The sequence below is a fragment of the Microtus oregoni genome, unplaced genomic scaffold (genome assembly GCF_018167655.1).
Source record: "Microtus oregoni isolate MIOR12 unplaced genomic scaffold, Mior012 000007F_ref0000211, whole genome shotgun sequence".
NCBI lineage: Eukaryota > Metazoa > Chordata > Mammalia > Rodentia > Cricetidae > Microtus > Microtus oregoni.
Window position 1 is genome coordinate 2,888,469 of NW_024543066.1, and position 14,577 is coordinate 2,903,045.

At 47.7% G+C, this 14,577-nt stretch overlaps 1 protein-coding gene across 1 annotated transcript in view; it reads left to right on the forward strand.

The window, feature by feature from the left end:
- The first annotated feature begins 237 nt into the window (after positions 1–237).
- The window catches only part of Ube2d1 (ubiquitin conjugating enzyme E2 D1), a 29,430-nt gene continuing 15,090 nt past the window's right edge, over positions 238–14,577 (forward strand). The window contains exon 1 of the mRNA XM_041656373.1: positions 238–377. Within this exon, the coding sequence (XP_041512307.1) occupies positions 354–377 (24 nt within the window). The 5' untranslated portion in view covers positions 238–353. The remainder of the gene's footprint in view (positions 378–14,577) is intronic.

The window sequence follows — 14,577 nt, forward strand, 5'->3', positions numbered from 1 at the left end:
AAGCTCCAAAGAGCAACAGCTCACCTGCTGTACCGTTTTGCAGATTCGGACCTTGTTCTGCAGAGCAGCTGCAAGGAGAAGCAGCCTGGCCTCAGCTGTCACCCACGGGTGACCCGACGACGTCCGCACGGGCGGCCAAAGAGGCCAAGCCTGGAACTACACTTCCCAGTGTGCCAGGCGGGCGGGGCGCGGCGGGGAGGGCGCAGGCTCCTTCCCAGCAGCGAAGGCGGAAACAAAAGAGCCCGGCGCCGCCGCCCGCACACTCGCGCACCGCGCTCGGGCGCACACGGAGCAGCCCCGCGAGGCGGCAGCCCGGGACACGCGGACCAGCCGCAGCCCCCGCCGCCTGCCCCATGGCGCTGAAGCGGATCCAGAAAGTGAGTGGCGGCCAGGGACGACCTGGGCGCCCCTGAGGGGTCCCTAGGAGTCCCGGGCGCACGGCGTGGGAGGGGCGTGGGCACTAGGGAGGCCGGGGTGCCGATTGGCCCCGCACAGGTGAGGTGTGCACCCGCAGGGTCCGGGTGCCTGTTACGCGGGGTGCCCCGATCCCGCCGTGCCCTCTCCTGGCTGAACCGGTAGCCCTGGTTGCGGGTGCCGGTGTGGTGGTCAGATTGTCCCGGGGTGTGTGCATCCCCGCTGGGCCGGTGCTTGCCCTGCAATGGGCGGCCTGCGTCCCCTATCACGCCGTGCGTCCTCTCAGTGTCCCCGGAGCCCTCCTTCTTGGGGCTCGCACCCCGGGCTCCCCCGGCGGACAGGGAAGGTGTGGTGGGCCTAGAGCCTTTATTCTCAGAGCGTGGGGCTGGGTCTTTCTGGGCTCTGCAGTTGGCTGGTGCTCAGTGGGAGGAAAGGGCTGGGAAACCGGGATTGGGGACGAGGAGCCAACAGAAAGCTCTTGCCCTTGCTATTTTGGTGGCTCTGCATGCAGCTGCCACTTCAGGTCACATAGCTGTACTGTGAACATAGTTGCTGATACACAACAAGATGACCTCCTGGCTGTGATTCATGGAGAGACAAGCCAAGCCGGTTGTTGTTTTTCTTTCTTTCTTTCTTTCTTTCTTTCTTTTTTTACTCACGATAAACTGTAGAGTTGAAGACACAGCAGTGAGGACCACAAATTAAATCGTTTGGATGCTTTGATGCATGAGTAGAGAATGAGGAAGAAGTACGAATGGTCAACCAACACACACGCTTCATCCCAACCCTCCTCTCTTTGTATTCTTTACCGCACCCATTTCTCCCTTGGCCGGTCCCCTTCCTCAAGTCTTAACGTTTACAGCAGTAGTCCTTGCCGGGAACACAGTGTATGGGAGCGCTTTGGAAACAACTGCGCCGACAGTGGATAATGTGTTTGGTAATTGATTTCACAAGAAATGGATGCTTCCCCGAACATTTTATCAACCTTTCCAGCTACACCTCACTACAAATGTTTTGAGTTTAGAGCTGTAGTAGACAGGCATCTTTCGGTACAGAGGACAGCAACTTTTACACCCAGCCAGATTTGGGGATCTTTTTGGATCCAAACATTAGCTTGTGTAGATCGTTGCTATTCTTTGTGCCATTGAAGGTCAACTCACTATAAAATGGAAAATCAGCATTTATTAAGTAATGACGTTTTTCTCTTTTGAAGATAGCACCATATAAACAAACAGACCTAAGTTTGAAGCTGCAGTCCTCACCGTGCCGACTTCTGAACGTTTACTGTAATGTTGGTTCCCATTTGGATTGGTCAGCACACATTTTTCCAAGGAAGTTTTCGGACTCTGCTTCCTTTCACAATGGTGAGGCGTTTCCATGTGGCTTCACACACAGTAGCTCTTAGATACCCTAGGATTTATCTATAGAACCTTCGTTCAGAAAAACAAAACATTGTAAGTAAAGGCTTGCCAAGTCTTGTCAGTCATGCTAAACTCATGTATTTGACTTGTGTTAGCATGGGAAATGCCCACATATTTTCTTTTTTTTTTAGTAGATATTGTTGAATAGAATATGAACAAGGTTGTCCATTACACAGATAACATGTAAGTACAGCTTATGTCAGACCTATGACAAACTGATATTTTGGAGATGCCATTGGAGGTCACATGATACTATCCTTCAGTATCAGACTTTGTCTTCCCTTCTTGTCATAGGACATTGACTGCCCCGAATCATATCAGCCACACCTGCCAGCCAGCCCTTCAAAACCAGTTCAAGGCTAACCTTCGTGCTTTAGAAAAAAAGAAAGGATTTGTGTGTTTGTGAGTACATGCTACTTGTGTACGGGTGCCCACAATGGCCAGAAGAAGGCATTCCATCCCCTGATGCTAGAGCCACAGACAAGGCTGTATGTGATGTGGGTGCTGGGAATTGAACTTGGGTCCTCTGGAACAGTAATAAGTGTTTTTAACTGCTGAGCCATCTCTCCAACCTCTGGCCTTCTTTTTTGAGTGTATTTTAAAGTAATTGGATAACTTCAACCCCAGTCCACCGGGTTGTATTGTTTCTTTATCTAATGTATCAGGCCTTGGAGCTCAGAAAGCTAGGTTTGCAGCGGTGTAACCAAGAGTATGGGCAAAGAGACAGTCTCTAGGGCAGGGAGTAGAGTAGCTGTAGACCCCACTGCGGCGAGTGAAATGTTGAATCTCGAGGTCGAGTTGGGGGTTAGCATGGAAAGGTCAAAAGCCCTGATGTTCTAGTTTCTTCTCTTTATCCAACGAGGGGACCTGAGGCTGGAGTCGAGACAGGTTTTTCCCCCGGGGTTCATCTCTTGAGAAGTGATTTGGCACGTTTGAGAATAACGCTCATGGCTTTTCATTTCTCCACCTGTGAAAAGAACAAGGATGTTGGATTAAAACTGTGTCTTTATTCAAAACATGTGGACATCGGCGCTTCAAATATATCTCTGTGCCAGCGTAGACTAAATGATTTAATGCTCTAATTTAGTCACTCTGTGCCAGTCTTGCATTTCAGCTCATAAATTTGCACACCCGTGGCCTATTTTTAGACAGAGAGATAGATGTTATTACAGTCACCTAAATCACTGAAGGAATAAAGTTTGAACAAAATCCGAGGCGAGAAGCCTGGAGCAGATTTGAAAAAAAGACAGCAGCTTTTCACTTGGGTGTTATTTCTCCTGTGAACACTGCTTTTCAGTCTTAGTACACTTTGCTTTGAAACATCACTTTTTAAGCCGTCAGTGTTCTAATATAATGCTGCACCCTTTGAAACCTAGGGGAGGAAGGAGCCCTAACGCAGCCGCAGTCATCCACACCTTTGTCTTGTTCCTTTTGTGCTGATTTTACATAAGGAAATTTAGGTAGCAATCACACTGGAGGGTATGTACTAGATCTCAGCCTTTTTTTTTTTTTTTTGTCTGTATTCTGTGAAACAAAAGGCTTTTCGTTCCTAAATGTCGTAACACAGATAATTATTCTTTTCTGTATAGTGTTCTGTCCCCAAATGAAACATTTGGGGCTGGGAGTGTGGCACAGTGCTAAAAACGCACACGTCTACTGCTCTCAAAGCCCAAGGTTTAACTGCCAGCACCACAAGAAGAAATAGGTTGCATTTGGTTCCAAGCACTGAGCGTTGGACTTTTTAATAATTAATCTAAATTGTGTGCATGAACATAAATTAAAATGCAGCTTTGTAAATGCTTTGAGCTGCTGAGACTTTGATTTGTATGATTGTAAATCACAGTGTTTGTGTGCTGGTCTAGTAAACATGGTATCTTACGCAGCTTGACCCTGTGTGTCTGGGTCATCATCCAGAGAAAGAGGATCTAGCTTTTGTTCCCGGCTCTGTGGTTTTACTGACTTCTGTTTTCTTATCCTCACGATGTTCCCAAGGATGACAACCACCACCACCATGGGTGGAGCTTGCTCTGCTTAACTCCATGCCAAGAGTATATGTAACCTCCATGAGTAGTTTGAGTCGTTCATGAGGCCCTGGAGCGAGAAACAATCTAATTCTCACTTTGAAGGTGCTGAAACAAAGGCAGGGTTGCTAACCAGAATGGCACAGCTAGGACAGGGTACTCAGGGTGGCACAGGGTACACAGGATGGCACAGGGTACTCAGGATGACACAGGGTACGCAGGGTGGCACAGGGTACGCAGGGTGGCACAGGGTACGTAGGGTGGCACAGGGTACACAGGATGGCACAGGGTACTCAGGATGATACAGGGTACGCAGGGTGGCACAGGGTACGCAGGGTGGCACAGGGTACGTAGGGTGGCACAGGGTACACATGATGGCACAGGGTATGCAGGATGGCGCAGGGTACGCAGGATACACAGGACGGCACAGGGTACGCAGGATGGCACAGGGTACGCAGGGTGGCACAGGGTACTCAGGATGGCACAGGGTACACAGGATGGCACAGGGTACGCAGGGTGGCACAGGGTACACAGGATGGCACAGGGTACGCAGGATGGCACAGGGTACGCAGGATGGCACAGGGTACGCAGGGTGGCACAGGGTACGCAGGATGGCACAGGGTACGCAGGGTGGCACAGGGTGGCACAGGGTACTCAGGATGGCACAGGGTACACAGGATGGCACAGGGTACGCAGGGTGGCACAGGGTACACAGGATGGCACAGGGTACGCAGGGTGGCACAGGGTACACAGGATGGCACAGGGTACGCAGGGTGGCACAAGGTACTCAGGATGACACAGGGTACGCAGGGTGGCACAGGGTACACAGGATGGCACAGGGTACTCAGGATGACACAGGGTACGCAGGGTGGCACAGGGTACACAGTATGGCACAGGGTACGCAGGGTGGCACAGGGTACGCAGGATGGCACAGGGTACGCAGGATGGCACAGGGTACGCAGGGTGGCACAGGGTACGCAGGATGGCACAGCTAGGACGGGGTACGCAGGGTGGCACAGGGTACACAGGATGGCACGGGGTACTCAGGGTGGCACAGGGTACACAGGGTGGCACGGGGTACGCAGGATGGCACAGGGTACGCAGGATGGCACAGGGTACGCAGGATGGCACAGGGTACACAGGATGGCACGGGGTACGCAGGGTGGCACAGCTAGGACAGGGTACGCAGGGTGGCACAGGGTACACAGGATGGCACGGGGTACTCAGGGTGGCACAGGGTACACAGGGTGGCACGGGGTACGCAGGATGGCACAGGGTACTCAGGGTGGCACAGGGTACACAGGATGGCACGGGGTACTCAGGGTGGCACAGTGTACACAGGATAGCACAGGGTACTCAGGGTGGCACAGGGTACTCAGGGTGGCACAGGGTACACAGGATGGCACGGGGTACACAGGGTGGCATAGGGTCCGCAGGGTGGCACAGGGTACTCAGGGTGGCACAGGGTACACAGGATGGCACGGGGTACTCAGGGTGGCACAGGGTACTCAGGGTGGCACAGGGTACACAGGATGGCACAGGGTACTCAGGGTGGCACAGGGTACACAGGATGGCACGGGGTACACAGGGTGGCACAGGGTCTGCAGGGTGGTGCAGCCAGCCTATGGGAATGGTTAGGATTCCCAGCTGGATAGCCCCTCCAGTTGTGGTTTCAGTTTAGGCCTGCTCCATCCTGTGGACCTCTATGTTGTTTTTCTAGCCCAGCACTTAGGAGGCAGAGACTGGAAGGATCAGTTCAAGGTCATCCACAGTTACAGACTGAGCTTGAGGCCACCCTGGGCTATCCGAGACCCTATCTCAAAAACAAACACGGAAGAAGAAAGACGTGGAGTCAGATGGGTTTATAGAGACTAGTGCTTAGCCATATGACATCCAACCCTGCAATCAGGCCTCTGCATCGCTAATCGTCACCACGATTACACTGCTCACAGCTGTGAGCAGTGCTTAGTCACCCTTCTCCTCAGAGATGACCCTCATCACTAAGCACTGGAGAATAACAGCTTCATTCATCTCCCCATGCTCCTGGAAGTGTTGACTCCTCCAGAAGGATTTAGAAAAACAATTGCTCGTAGTTCTTTAAATATTCTGTCGGTATCATTTCATTGTGGAATTTTCATGCCATGATTGTAAGTTGGCCCAATTGTTTAAGTGCCTGTCATGGCTTCGAGTAGTAAACTATTCACGCACGATGATAAAGAGTAAATGCAAGACTGCAGGAGGAGGGAAATAGCCTAAGAGAAAACCTGAGAAGCCCAGTATCTCTATCATTTGTGGATGAGCAGTTTGCCTCAAGGAGAGAGGAAGCAGTATTCCTTCTCAAGGAAGCCACTGTGGGGATTTTTCTGCCCTTAAGCCTCTGTAATTAAACTCAGTCTTTTGTTCCGTCTGTACTTCTCTTTCTTTAACATAACAAAGGTACAAGAAGATGAGATAATTTATTATAGCTTAAAAGTTCAGAGGAAATACACAGCATAGACCCAGGTGACACTATTGATGCCTACTGAGGGGAGCCAGGCACATGGAAACGAAAGGATGTAGATTGCCCCCGGGAAGCCAGCAGCATCCCTGCCCGTTTGGCTGCCTGAAATAGATGCAAAAACTTTGGGGCCTGTGTTTTCATTCAAATCAAAAGTGATATAACAAAGTTGCCTACCGATGTGTTGGTCCTAACCCCACCCACCTTTTAAATACTGGAAGAAACGATACTTCATTGAAAACGGGAATTCAGTGACTTGTCCCTCTCACCCATGAAAGTCCTGCACAGTATACCCAGATTGGTACTTTGAGGCGTGGGAGGCTCTCAGGCCACCCATCAAAGAACATCACGTGTGGCAAGGTGCTTTAGACTGCCTTGGCCTACGTGAGCCCCGCGAAGCTGAGATCATGAACGTTTAGTTTGCTTCTGATTCAGCGACACACAGACAGCAACAGGGCTTTCCACGTGCAGGAGCTCTCCTTGGGGTGGAGAGGAAGCAGCGTGGATCTAGAAGCACCAGGTTCCACTGTCTTGCCTCTTCCTGGGTACTTTGTCAACCGTTCTCTCTTCCAGTTCTGTGTATGTTGTTTATTCAGAAGCAATAACAACAGTAGAAGAATAGGCAATAAGAAGATGTATCTGGGCCGGGCCTCATCCTTCACTTTTAGACTTGCTGAGATAACCCATGTGCACCCATGCTCTTAGGGTGGCTGCTTCCCCCTGGTGCCCGTGTTTGGGACTACGATAGCTGAGTGATGCAGGGAACTATGTGTGTGTGAGTACCAAGTCATGATGTAGAATCTATTCCTCAATGTACATGGCTGAAAGGAAAGATGTGAAAATTACTTATTAATGCGACCCAAAGGCAACTCTCCCAGAAAGGCCTAGCCTCTCTTTATCACCTGGGTTTAAATTTGTGTTAATATCTTTACTTAATAAATTCCAACTCTACTTCATAAATATAAATAAATAAATAATAAACATGCCCACCAGTCATTCATACACAAGATAAAATGTTCTGCCCTTGGATGCATTTCCAGTTAACGCAGAGTGTCAACACTCATTGTTTTCTGCCTCAGGTAGCAACAAAGTAGACCGGTAGTGGGGTCCAGCCACAGTGTCCCAGAGAAGCACCTTTGATTGTTGTTTTGAGACAGAATCTCTATAGCTGGCCTCAAACCCGTGTTTCTTCTGTCTTGGCCTCCTGAGTGTTGGGATCATAGGTGTGCAGCACCATGCCCAGTTTGAGATGGATTGTTTCCAAACACAAACAATTATTAAGTGTCCAATTATTTCTTGGATCAGCGGGGAGGCGTGGGAATAATTGAGACACGATTCACATGGCTTTATCAGGAGGGAGTTTTAAGTGATCCCTCATGAGTTCACATCCTGAAAATTCACCCGTGTTTACTCTCCAAACAGCTTTTATACCAAAACATAAACTGAGGGGGTAGTGGGACATACATAGGTCACGTCCGCAACTCTGGCTGCTCTGTAGTCACATAGACTGAATTAACACCTCTTTCCCAGGTGACCTCCAGAAATTACAAAGAGCGACATTAGCATATGCTGGCCCTTTGTTTAGGATGGCTGGGTGACCCCCTTCTGTGTGGCAGGTGCAAACTGTGGCCGGAAAGTCTGGCTGCCATACCATGTAGACATATGGGCCTGTATAATATGGCCCTACAATTAAGTGCCTATTCTTTGCCAATTATTAAGAAGAGAACTCTAGGGCTGGAGAGAAAGATGACCCAATGTGTGTGGTCTTATTCCAAAGGACCAGAATTTGGTTCCCAGCACCCACACCCTGTCATGAGACATAGAACTGCCTGCAATTCCAGCTCTAGAAGACCCGTGCCTTCTTTTCATCTCTGCAGGCAGCCACACACAGAGAGACATAATAAAAATAAATATTATTTTAAAAAAGAATAGAGCTCTGAAAAGCACTATTTAGTAACAAGTGCTTGGTAGGTATGTTCATGTTTCACATACATTTTAAAAATGAGTTTTCTCTCATTTTCTATTTTTCCTGAAATACCATCTTTCTTGGTTACTGTGAACTAAGCGGTGGGTATTGATAATGTAGGACTCAAAGGGCAGAGGAGGCTGACTGATTACAAGTACTGGATGCTCTTCCTGAGGACAATGGTTTGATCCCCCATACCCAAATAATGCCCACAACTGTCTATGACTCCAGTTCCTGGGACTCCGATGCCCTCTTTTGACCGCCACAGGTTCAAGGCATATTGTCATGTGGTCAGGCAAAACACCCATACATACAAAATAATAAAAGTCACTTACAGATCAACCTAGAAAATAAATAAATAAGACTAAGCGGGGAAAAGGTAATAGCAAGCATGTTCCTCATGTCTAGATTCTGCTGTGCGTTTTGTGAAGTTGTACACAGTCATTTCCTGCCGTGTTTTTCTTGGTTCTGGAAGTGCTCTGAACACAAATGCTCCTGAAAGACTCCGAGGTAGTGTCATTTCAAACCTTTTGTGATAGACGAAGGTCGACAGAACAGGGGCGTCATGGAGATGAGTGCGCTCTGGGTACCACAGTCCCAGGCTGAGTGGATCAAGTGCTAGAGGGGAGGTCAGTCAGTCTGCTTTGTTCTAGATTTACCTTCTGACCTTGGCGAAGAGAACTCGTCCTTATTTTCACCGTCTAGAAACCTCGTGAGTGAACGCCATCATTTCACTGGCCCCTCTGTGGATCTGTGTGCTGTGTACACTACCCATGTGTATGTTTGTGCGTGTGCATGCATGTTATCATTCTCTAATTCTTTCCTCCACTGTGGTAGGGGGTTGAACCCAAATGTCATGTAAAGCCCTCTGCCAGGAAGCAATATCTAGAGCCTCCCCTTTATAATCTGAAGCAAACTTAACTGTCATTTGTGGGTTTTGTTATTGTTGAGCAAACATCTCAACTTGTCACCAAGGTAAAAACTGAGTCGTGTGTCCTGCAGCTATAAGAGAGAAATCCTATTGACTCTGGGCTATGGGGACTTTTCGATGTTGGCATCATATTGTGTATTGTAACATTTGAAAGTCTTCTGATTACAAATTACTTATTTGTGATGCAAATGAGATGTGTTTCTATGACGAGCTAAGAATGCAATGTGCTTTTCTGATTCTTTTTGGCTTCCATCTCTTTGACAGGTGTCTTTTTGTCCTTTAAGGGTTGTTTCTTCCAGGTATTTAGAGCATTGCCTTATATAGTTGCCTCATCTGTAGAGTTTTAGGGATCCTGAGTCATCCTTCTGATACACGGTATATTAAATGAATAAGGATATCCACAGGAAAGTAGATATAGCTAGTCATAAGGGCAAGACAGAAACTGTAACTATAAATAGAGAGACGTAGGGAAATACCACAAGGAAAGAACAATGTGTTTATGCAGGAAGGAAGCCAAATGAGGGCAGGGCAAATTCGTTTGGAGGAAATCAGGAGCTCTTCATTGGGACAGATGGACTTAGACTTAGATCTGGAGGAACGTGAAATGATTTGAAAGACACAAGAAAGCACTATTTGTACAGAAAGCTATAGAACCGAAGGCACTAGAAACCTCATAACTAATTGGAGCAGACAAGCATGCCTTTGGGAAGCATTGGTGGGGTAGAGCGTGGGAGGACCTGGAAGGGCCATGCTGAGAATTGTATGCTCAATATGGAGTCTGCCTGGTGAAGCCATGAAACATTTACATCTCCTGATCTGGGACTGACTATGCATACTTGCCTTCAAAGGATACAATGTCATTCCGTGTGTGTGTGTGTGTGTGTGTGTGTGTGTGCGTGTGTGATTCTGATGAATGTTCTGAACAAAGATGGGCAAGGTTTTCTGGGAATGGAGTAAGGACCACTGAGGATGAGAGAAAACCTCTGAAGATAAAAGTGAGGTGGGTACGTACATGCCAGGCATAGTGGTGCACGCCTTTAATCCCAGCACCCAGAAGGCAGAGGCAGGTGGATCTCTGTGACGTCTAGGCCAGCCTGGTCTACAGAGAGAGTTCCAGGACAGCCATGGTTACACAGAAAAACCTTGTCTCGAAAATACCAAAGGCAAAAAAAAAGTGAGGTTGGCGAAATGAATGGGAAGGAGAGAAGGGAAGGGAGAGGAAGAGAAAAGAGGGGTATTGAGAATTGAATATGTGTGTGAGTTGAGAGGAGAAGTGATTAAGAATCTTCCTAAGAGGAAGCCATGTTGAAGCCATGCTGAACAATACAGGCAAGATAATATTTTGAAAAATTGAAAGTCATTTTGAATAATGCAGTCTGTCTTTCTTTCTGTCTCTCTTCATCTCTTTTTTCACTTTCTCTTCCCTTCTTCCTTCCTTCCTTCCTTTCTTTCTCTCCCTTTCTCTTTCTCTCTCTGTTTCCTTCCTTCCTTCCTTCCTTCCTTCCTTCCTTCCTTCCTTCCTTCTTTCTTTCCTGATGGGGCCTAGCTATGTAGTCTAGGTCTGCTTTGAAGTTACTATGTAATCCAGGCTGGCTTTGAACTCACGACTCTCAGTGTCTTGAGGTCGAAGAACCATCATCCCAGCTATAAACCTTATGTTGAATGGAAACTACTGCAGAGACTTGACATGGCAGCCCTGTGAGCATGTTGTGTGTTAGGTGTGTTAAGTGGAAAAACCCAAACAGCTGTTCATGTTCAAGTGTTATCAGTGAGGGTCCAAGCCAGAGTGATGGCAGAAGGGACATTGAAATGAGAAGATAGGACAACTTCTGGTCTTTTCTGGAGCTGCTCTGACCCACTCTTCCCTTCCTCCCTTGCTTGGCCCTTCATGTTAAATCTTAGAGATTATCTGACTGGGAGTCTCTTTAATTCCCCCCTCCTCATCCAGTGCTCCTGGATGCTTTAGTGGGGTCTTTCTGACTCCCCATCCTGATAGGTCTCTGCTGCTGTGACTACATCAGACACTTTCACCCCGTGGACCTCCACTGGGTTGTGTGAAGCTGCCTGCTGGAACCCTTTTGGGGAGGGATGAGGACCGAGGAGACTCAGAACTCTGGTGTCCTTATTAATGAGAGGGCGTGGGAAGCTAAGGTGGTCAGGATGGGACGGAGCCAGACACCCAGAGTTAAAATTCAGGTCACTGTCATGGGTAAACTGTCTTTTAACTTTAAGACTTGCTCAAGAAGATCCATATATCTCATGGATTTGTCTAAAGTGTGCTTTACTTATGTGATTCCTCTGGGGGAAATATATATATGTGTGTGTGTGTGTGTGTGTGTGTGTGTGTGTGTGTGTGTATGGAAGTAAGGCTGGGGACATGACTCAGTGGCTTGCCACCCAAATGTGAGGACCCCTGAGTTCCAGTTCCCCAAAGCCACATAAAACTACGGTAGCATGCATGTGAAATCCTGTAATCCCAGCACTTCTGTGCTGAGTTGTGTTAGGAGACCGGAGAATCCCTGCAAGCTTGCAAGTCAGCTAGCATGGTGTGCACAGAGGCCTGCTTCAAACAAGGTGGAAGGTGAGGGCCAACCTGAGGTTGTGTTCTGTCCGCCACACCCCCCCCATGGTACACACAGACCTGCACTCTACACATGAATACACACACACACACACACACACACACACACACACACTCAATTTTTAAAAAGTTAAAATGAAATGAAAGGACTGGTGGAAATTAGACACAAGATAGCACTTGCGGAATACAGCCATTGTGGCTGCTCAGAAGTCTGGGAAGGTTGGTGCTGAGATGATGTGTGGGTAAAAATGCTCCCAATCCTTACCTTTAAATTTTATTCTAAATTAGACTCTGGTTCTGATGCATAGCAATGGGACAAAGGCACCAGGGTCATTGCTGTCTTCACTCCCCTACCCCTGTATCATGGGATTTGTTTATATTTGTTGACAGAGGTTTCTGTCCCACCCGATCCCACAGCCGTTCAGCCCCAAAGAAACACACAGAGGCCTACATTAATTAAAAACTGGTTAGCCTATTAGCTAACCGTCTGCCTGTTACAGCGAGAAAAACCACAGAAGCGTTTTCAGTGTTCTCAGTGCCGGTTCTCCAGAGGTGTTTACTGTGCAGCGTCATATTAAATCTCCGGGTAAATAAGGTCGCTGTGGATCGCTGGTCCCCTCCGCTGATGCCAAGGGGCGCTACTCTTCTGGGAGCCAGAAGGTGGACGCGGCCTCCTCTTCTCCGCTCCCAGCTTTATTTCCTTATATTTGTTTACTGTTTTTGAACTAGGCGGGCCTCATCTATTTTAGATGTTAAGTCCCTAGAGGCAGGGGCTGTGTCCTGGTTGGTTTTGTGGAGAACACTTAGCATATTGTGGGGGTATTATAAACATACCATCTGTGCCCGTTTAAATTCAGTTGAGGCCTCCCAATGCTTCTCTTTGTGTCTTGCTGATTATAGAAGTTTGCACTGGAATAGAAGATATACCTAACCACGGGAGGGTCTAGAAATCCCATAAGTACACATTTTTTTGCAGCCTTGCAAGTTTTTTTTTGTTTATTTGTTTTTGTTTTATGGGTCTAGTCAAGCTGTAAGGACATTGGCCTGTAACCTATTAATAACTTGCATTCTGACATTTAGAAACGCCTGTTACACGTCCATCACATGAACTTGGACAATTGCTTCTTTAGCAGAGACCACTTTCCTCTGGGGAGCGTTTTCATCTGTGTGGATGGTGTTTATTCATCGCTTAATCTATATTCAGATATAGGCTTGGCTTCTTTTAAGTGTTGTCTCCGCTGTGAAGACACGCAATCAAATCAACAATCCCACTTTTGAATTTCTGGAATGAAACTGAAACGCACGTCTACAAGGTACGCTCACGTTCACCCAGTGAGCTTGCTGTGACACCTAACTGATGACATTAACAGCCATACTTTGCACGACGTGACCTCCAAACATCCTTGCCTATGCTTTTAATATTGTCCTGTTATTTACTGAGGGAAGCCTGGCTTAAAAAGTTACAGTGTTGGGCCACAGAAATGGTGGCGTGGCGAGCACTCTGCTGTTCACGCAGAGGACCCAAGTTTGGTTCCCAGGACTCATACTAACCTAGAGCTTCAGCTCCAGTGGATCCAAAACCCTTCACTGTACTCACCTACACACACACACACACACACACACACACACACACACACACCATTAAAAATAAAATCTTTTAAGCCGGGCGGTGGTGGCGCACGCCTTTAATCCCAGCACTCGGGAGGCAGAGGCAGGCGGATCTCTGGGAGTTCGAGGCCAGCCTGGTCTACAAGAGCTAGTTCCAGGACAGGCACCAAAGCTACAGAGAAACCCTGTCTCGAAAAACCAAATAAATAAATAAATAAATAAATAAATAAAATCTTTTTAAAAAAACCTCACACCAATTCTTTTTAAAGTTACAATGTAAACATTTGGTGAGCTATAAAAAAGGTGATGGATTTTTACAAAATGAAGAGAGTTGTGAACCTTGCACTCAGGAAATCCCTCACCAGAGCCCCAGATGCGTCTTTGCCTAGCTCTCCTGTGCCCTCAGGTAAGCCGACGTCCTTAAAGTGAAACCTGCGCTGTGTCCCCTTTTGCCTCTGACCTTCATCTGAACTGTTTCATGGAGGTCAAATTTCTTCACCCTCGCTGCCTGTCATTGGTGGACGTTCAGGTTGTTCTTAAATTGGCGCTGTTGATGCAAATGAGACCTGTTTGTGTCAGGTGTGGATTTGCCAGTGGGACCTCTGTGTCGCACACTATGTGTGGGCTTAGTTGGCACTCATCACCCAACAATTTTCTGTGCACAGAAACTAAGGGTTCCTCTTGTTTCACGTCTCCCAGCGCTGATGCGTTCTTCTTTGTCCCGTGCTCGTGAGTGTGCTGGAGGAGGATGTTTGATGTTAATTGGCATATCCTTGGTGAGCTGGACCCATTTTGTGCGTGGGTGCGTGTATACGTTTGTATGCAGATGTGCACACATGGAGGCCAGAGGTTGACAACCCGGTCTCTCTATTTTTATTTCCCTCTCTCTCTCTCTCTCTCTCTCTCATTCTCTCTCTCTCTCGTTCTTTCTCTCTCTCTTTCCTTCCTTTCTGCTTTCTTTCTTTTCTCTTTTTTATTTATCTTTCTTTCCTTATTTTTGATGCAGAGTTTCACTATGTAGTGCTTGACTGGCCTGGAACTCACTCACAGAGATCCAGAGATCTGCCTGCCTCTTCCTCCCAGCCCCGAGATTAAAAGTGTGTACCACCTTGATGGTGCACTACTTTGTTTTTTGAGC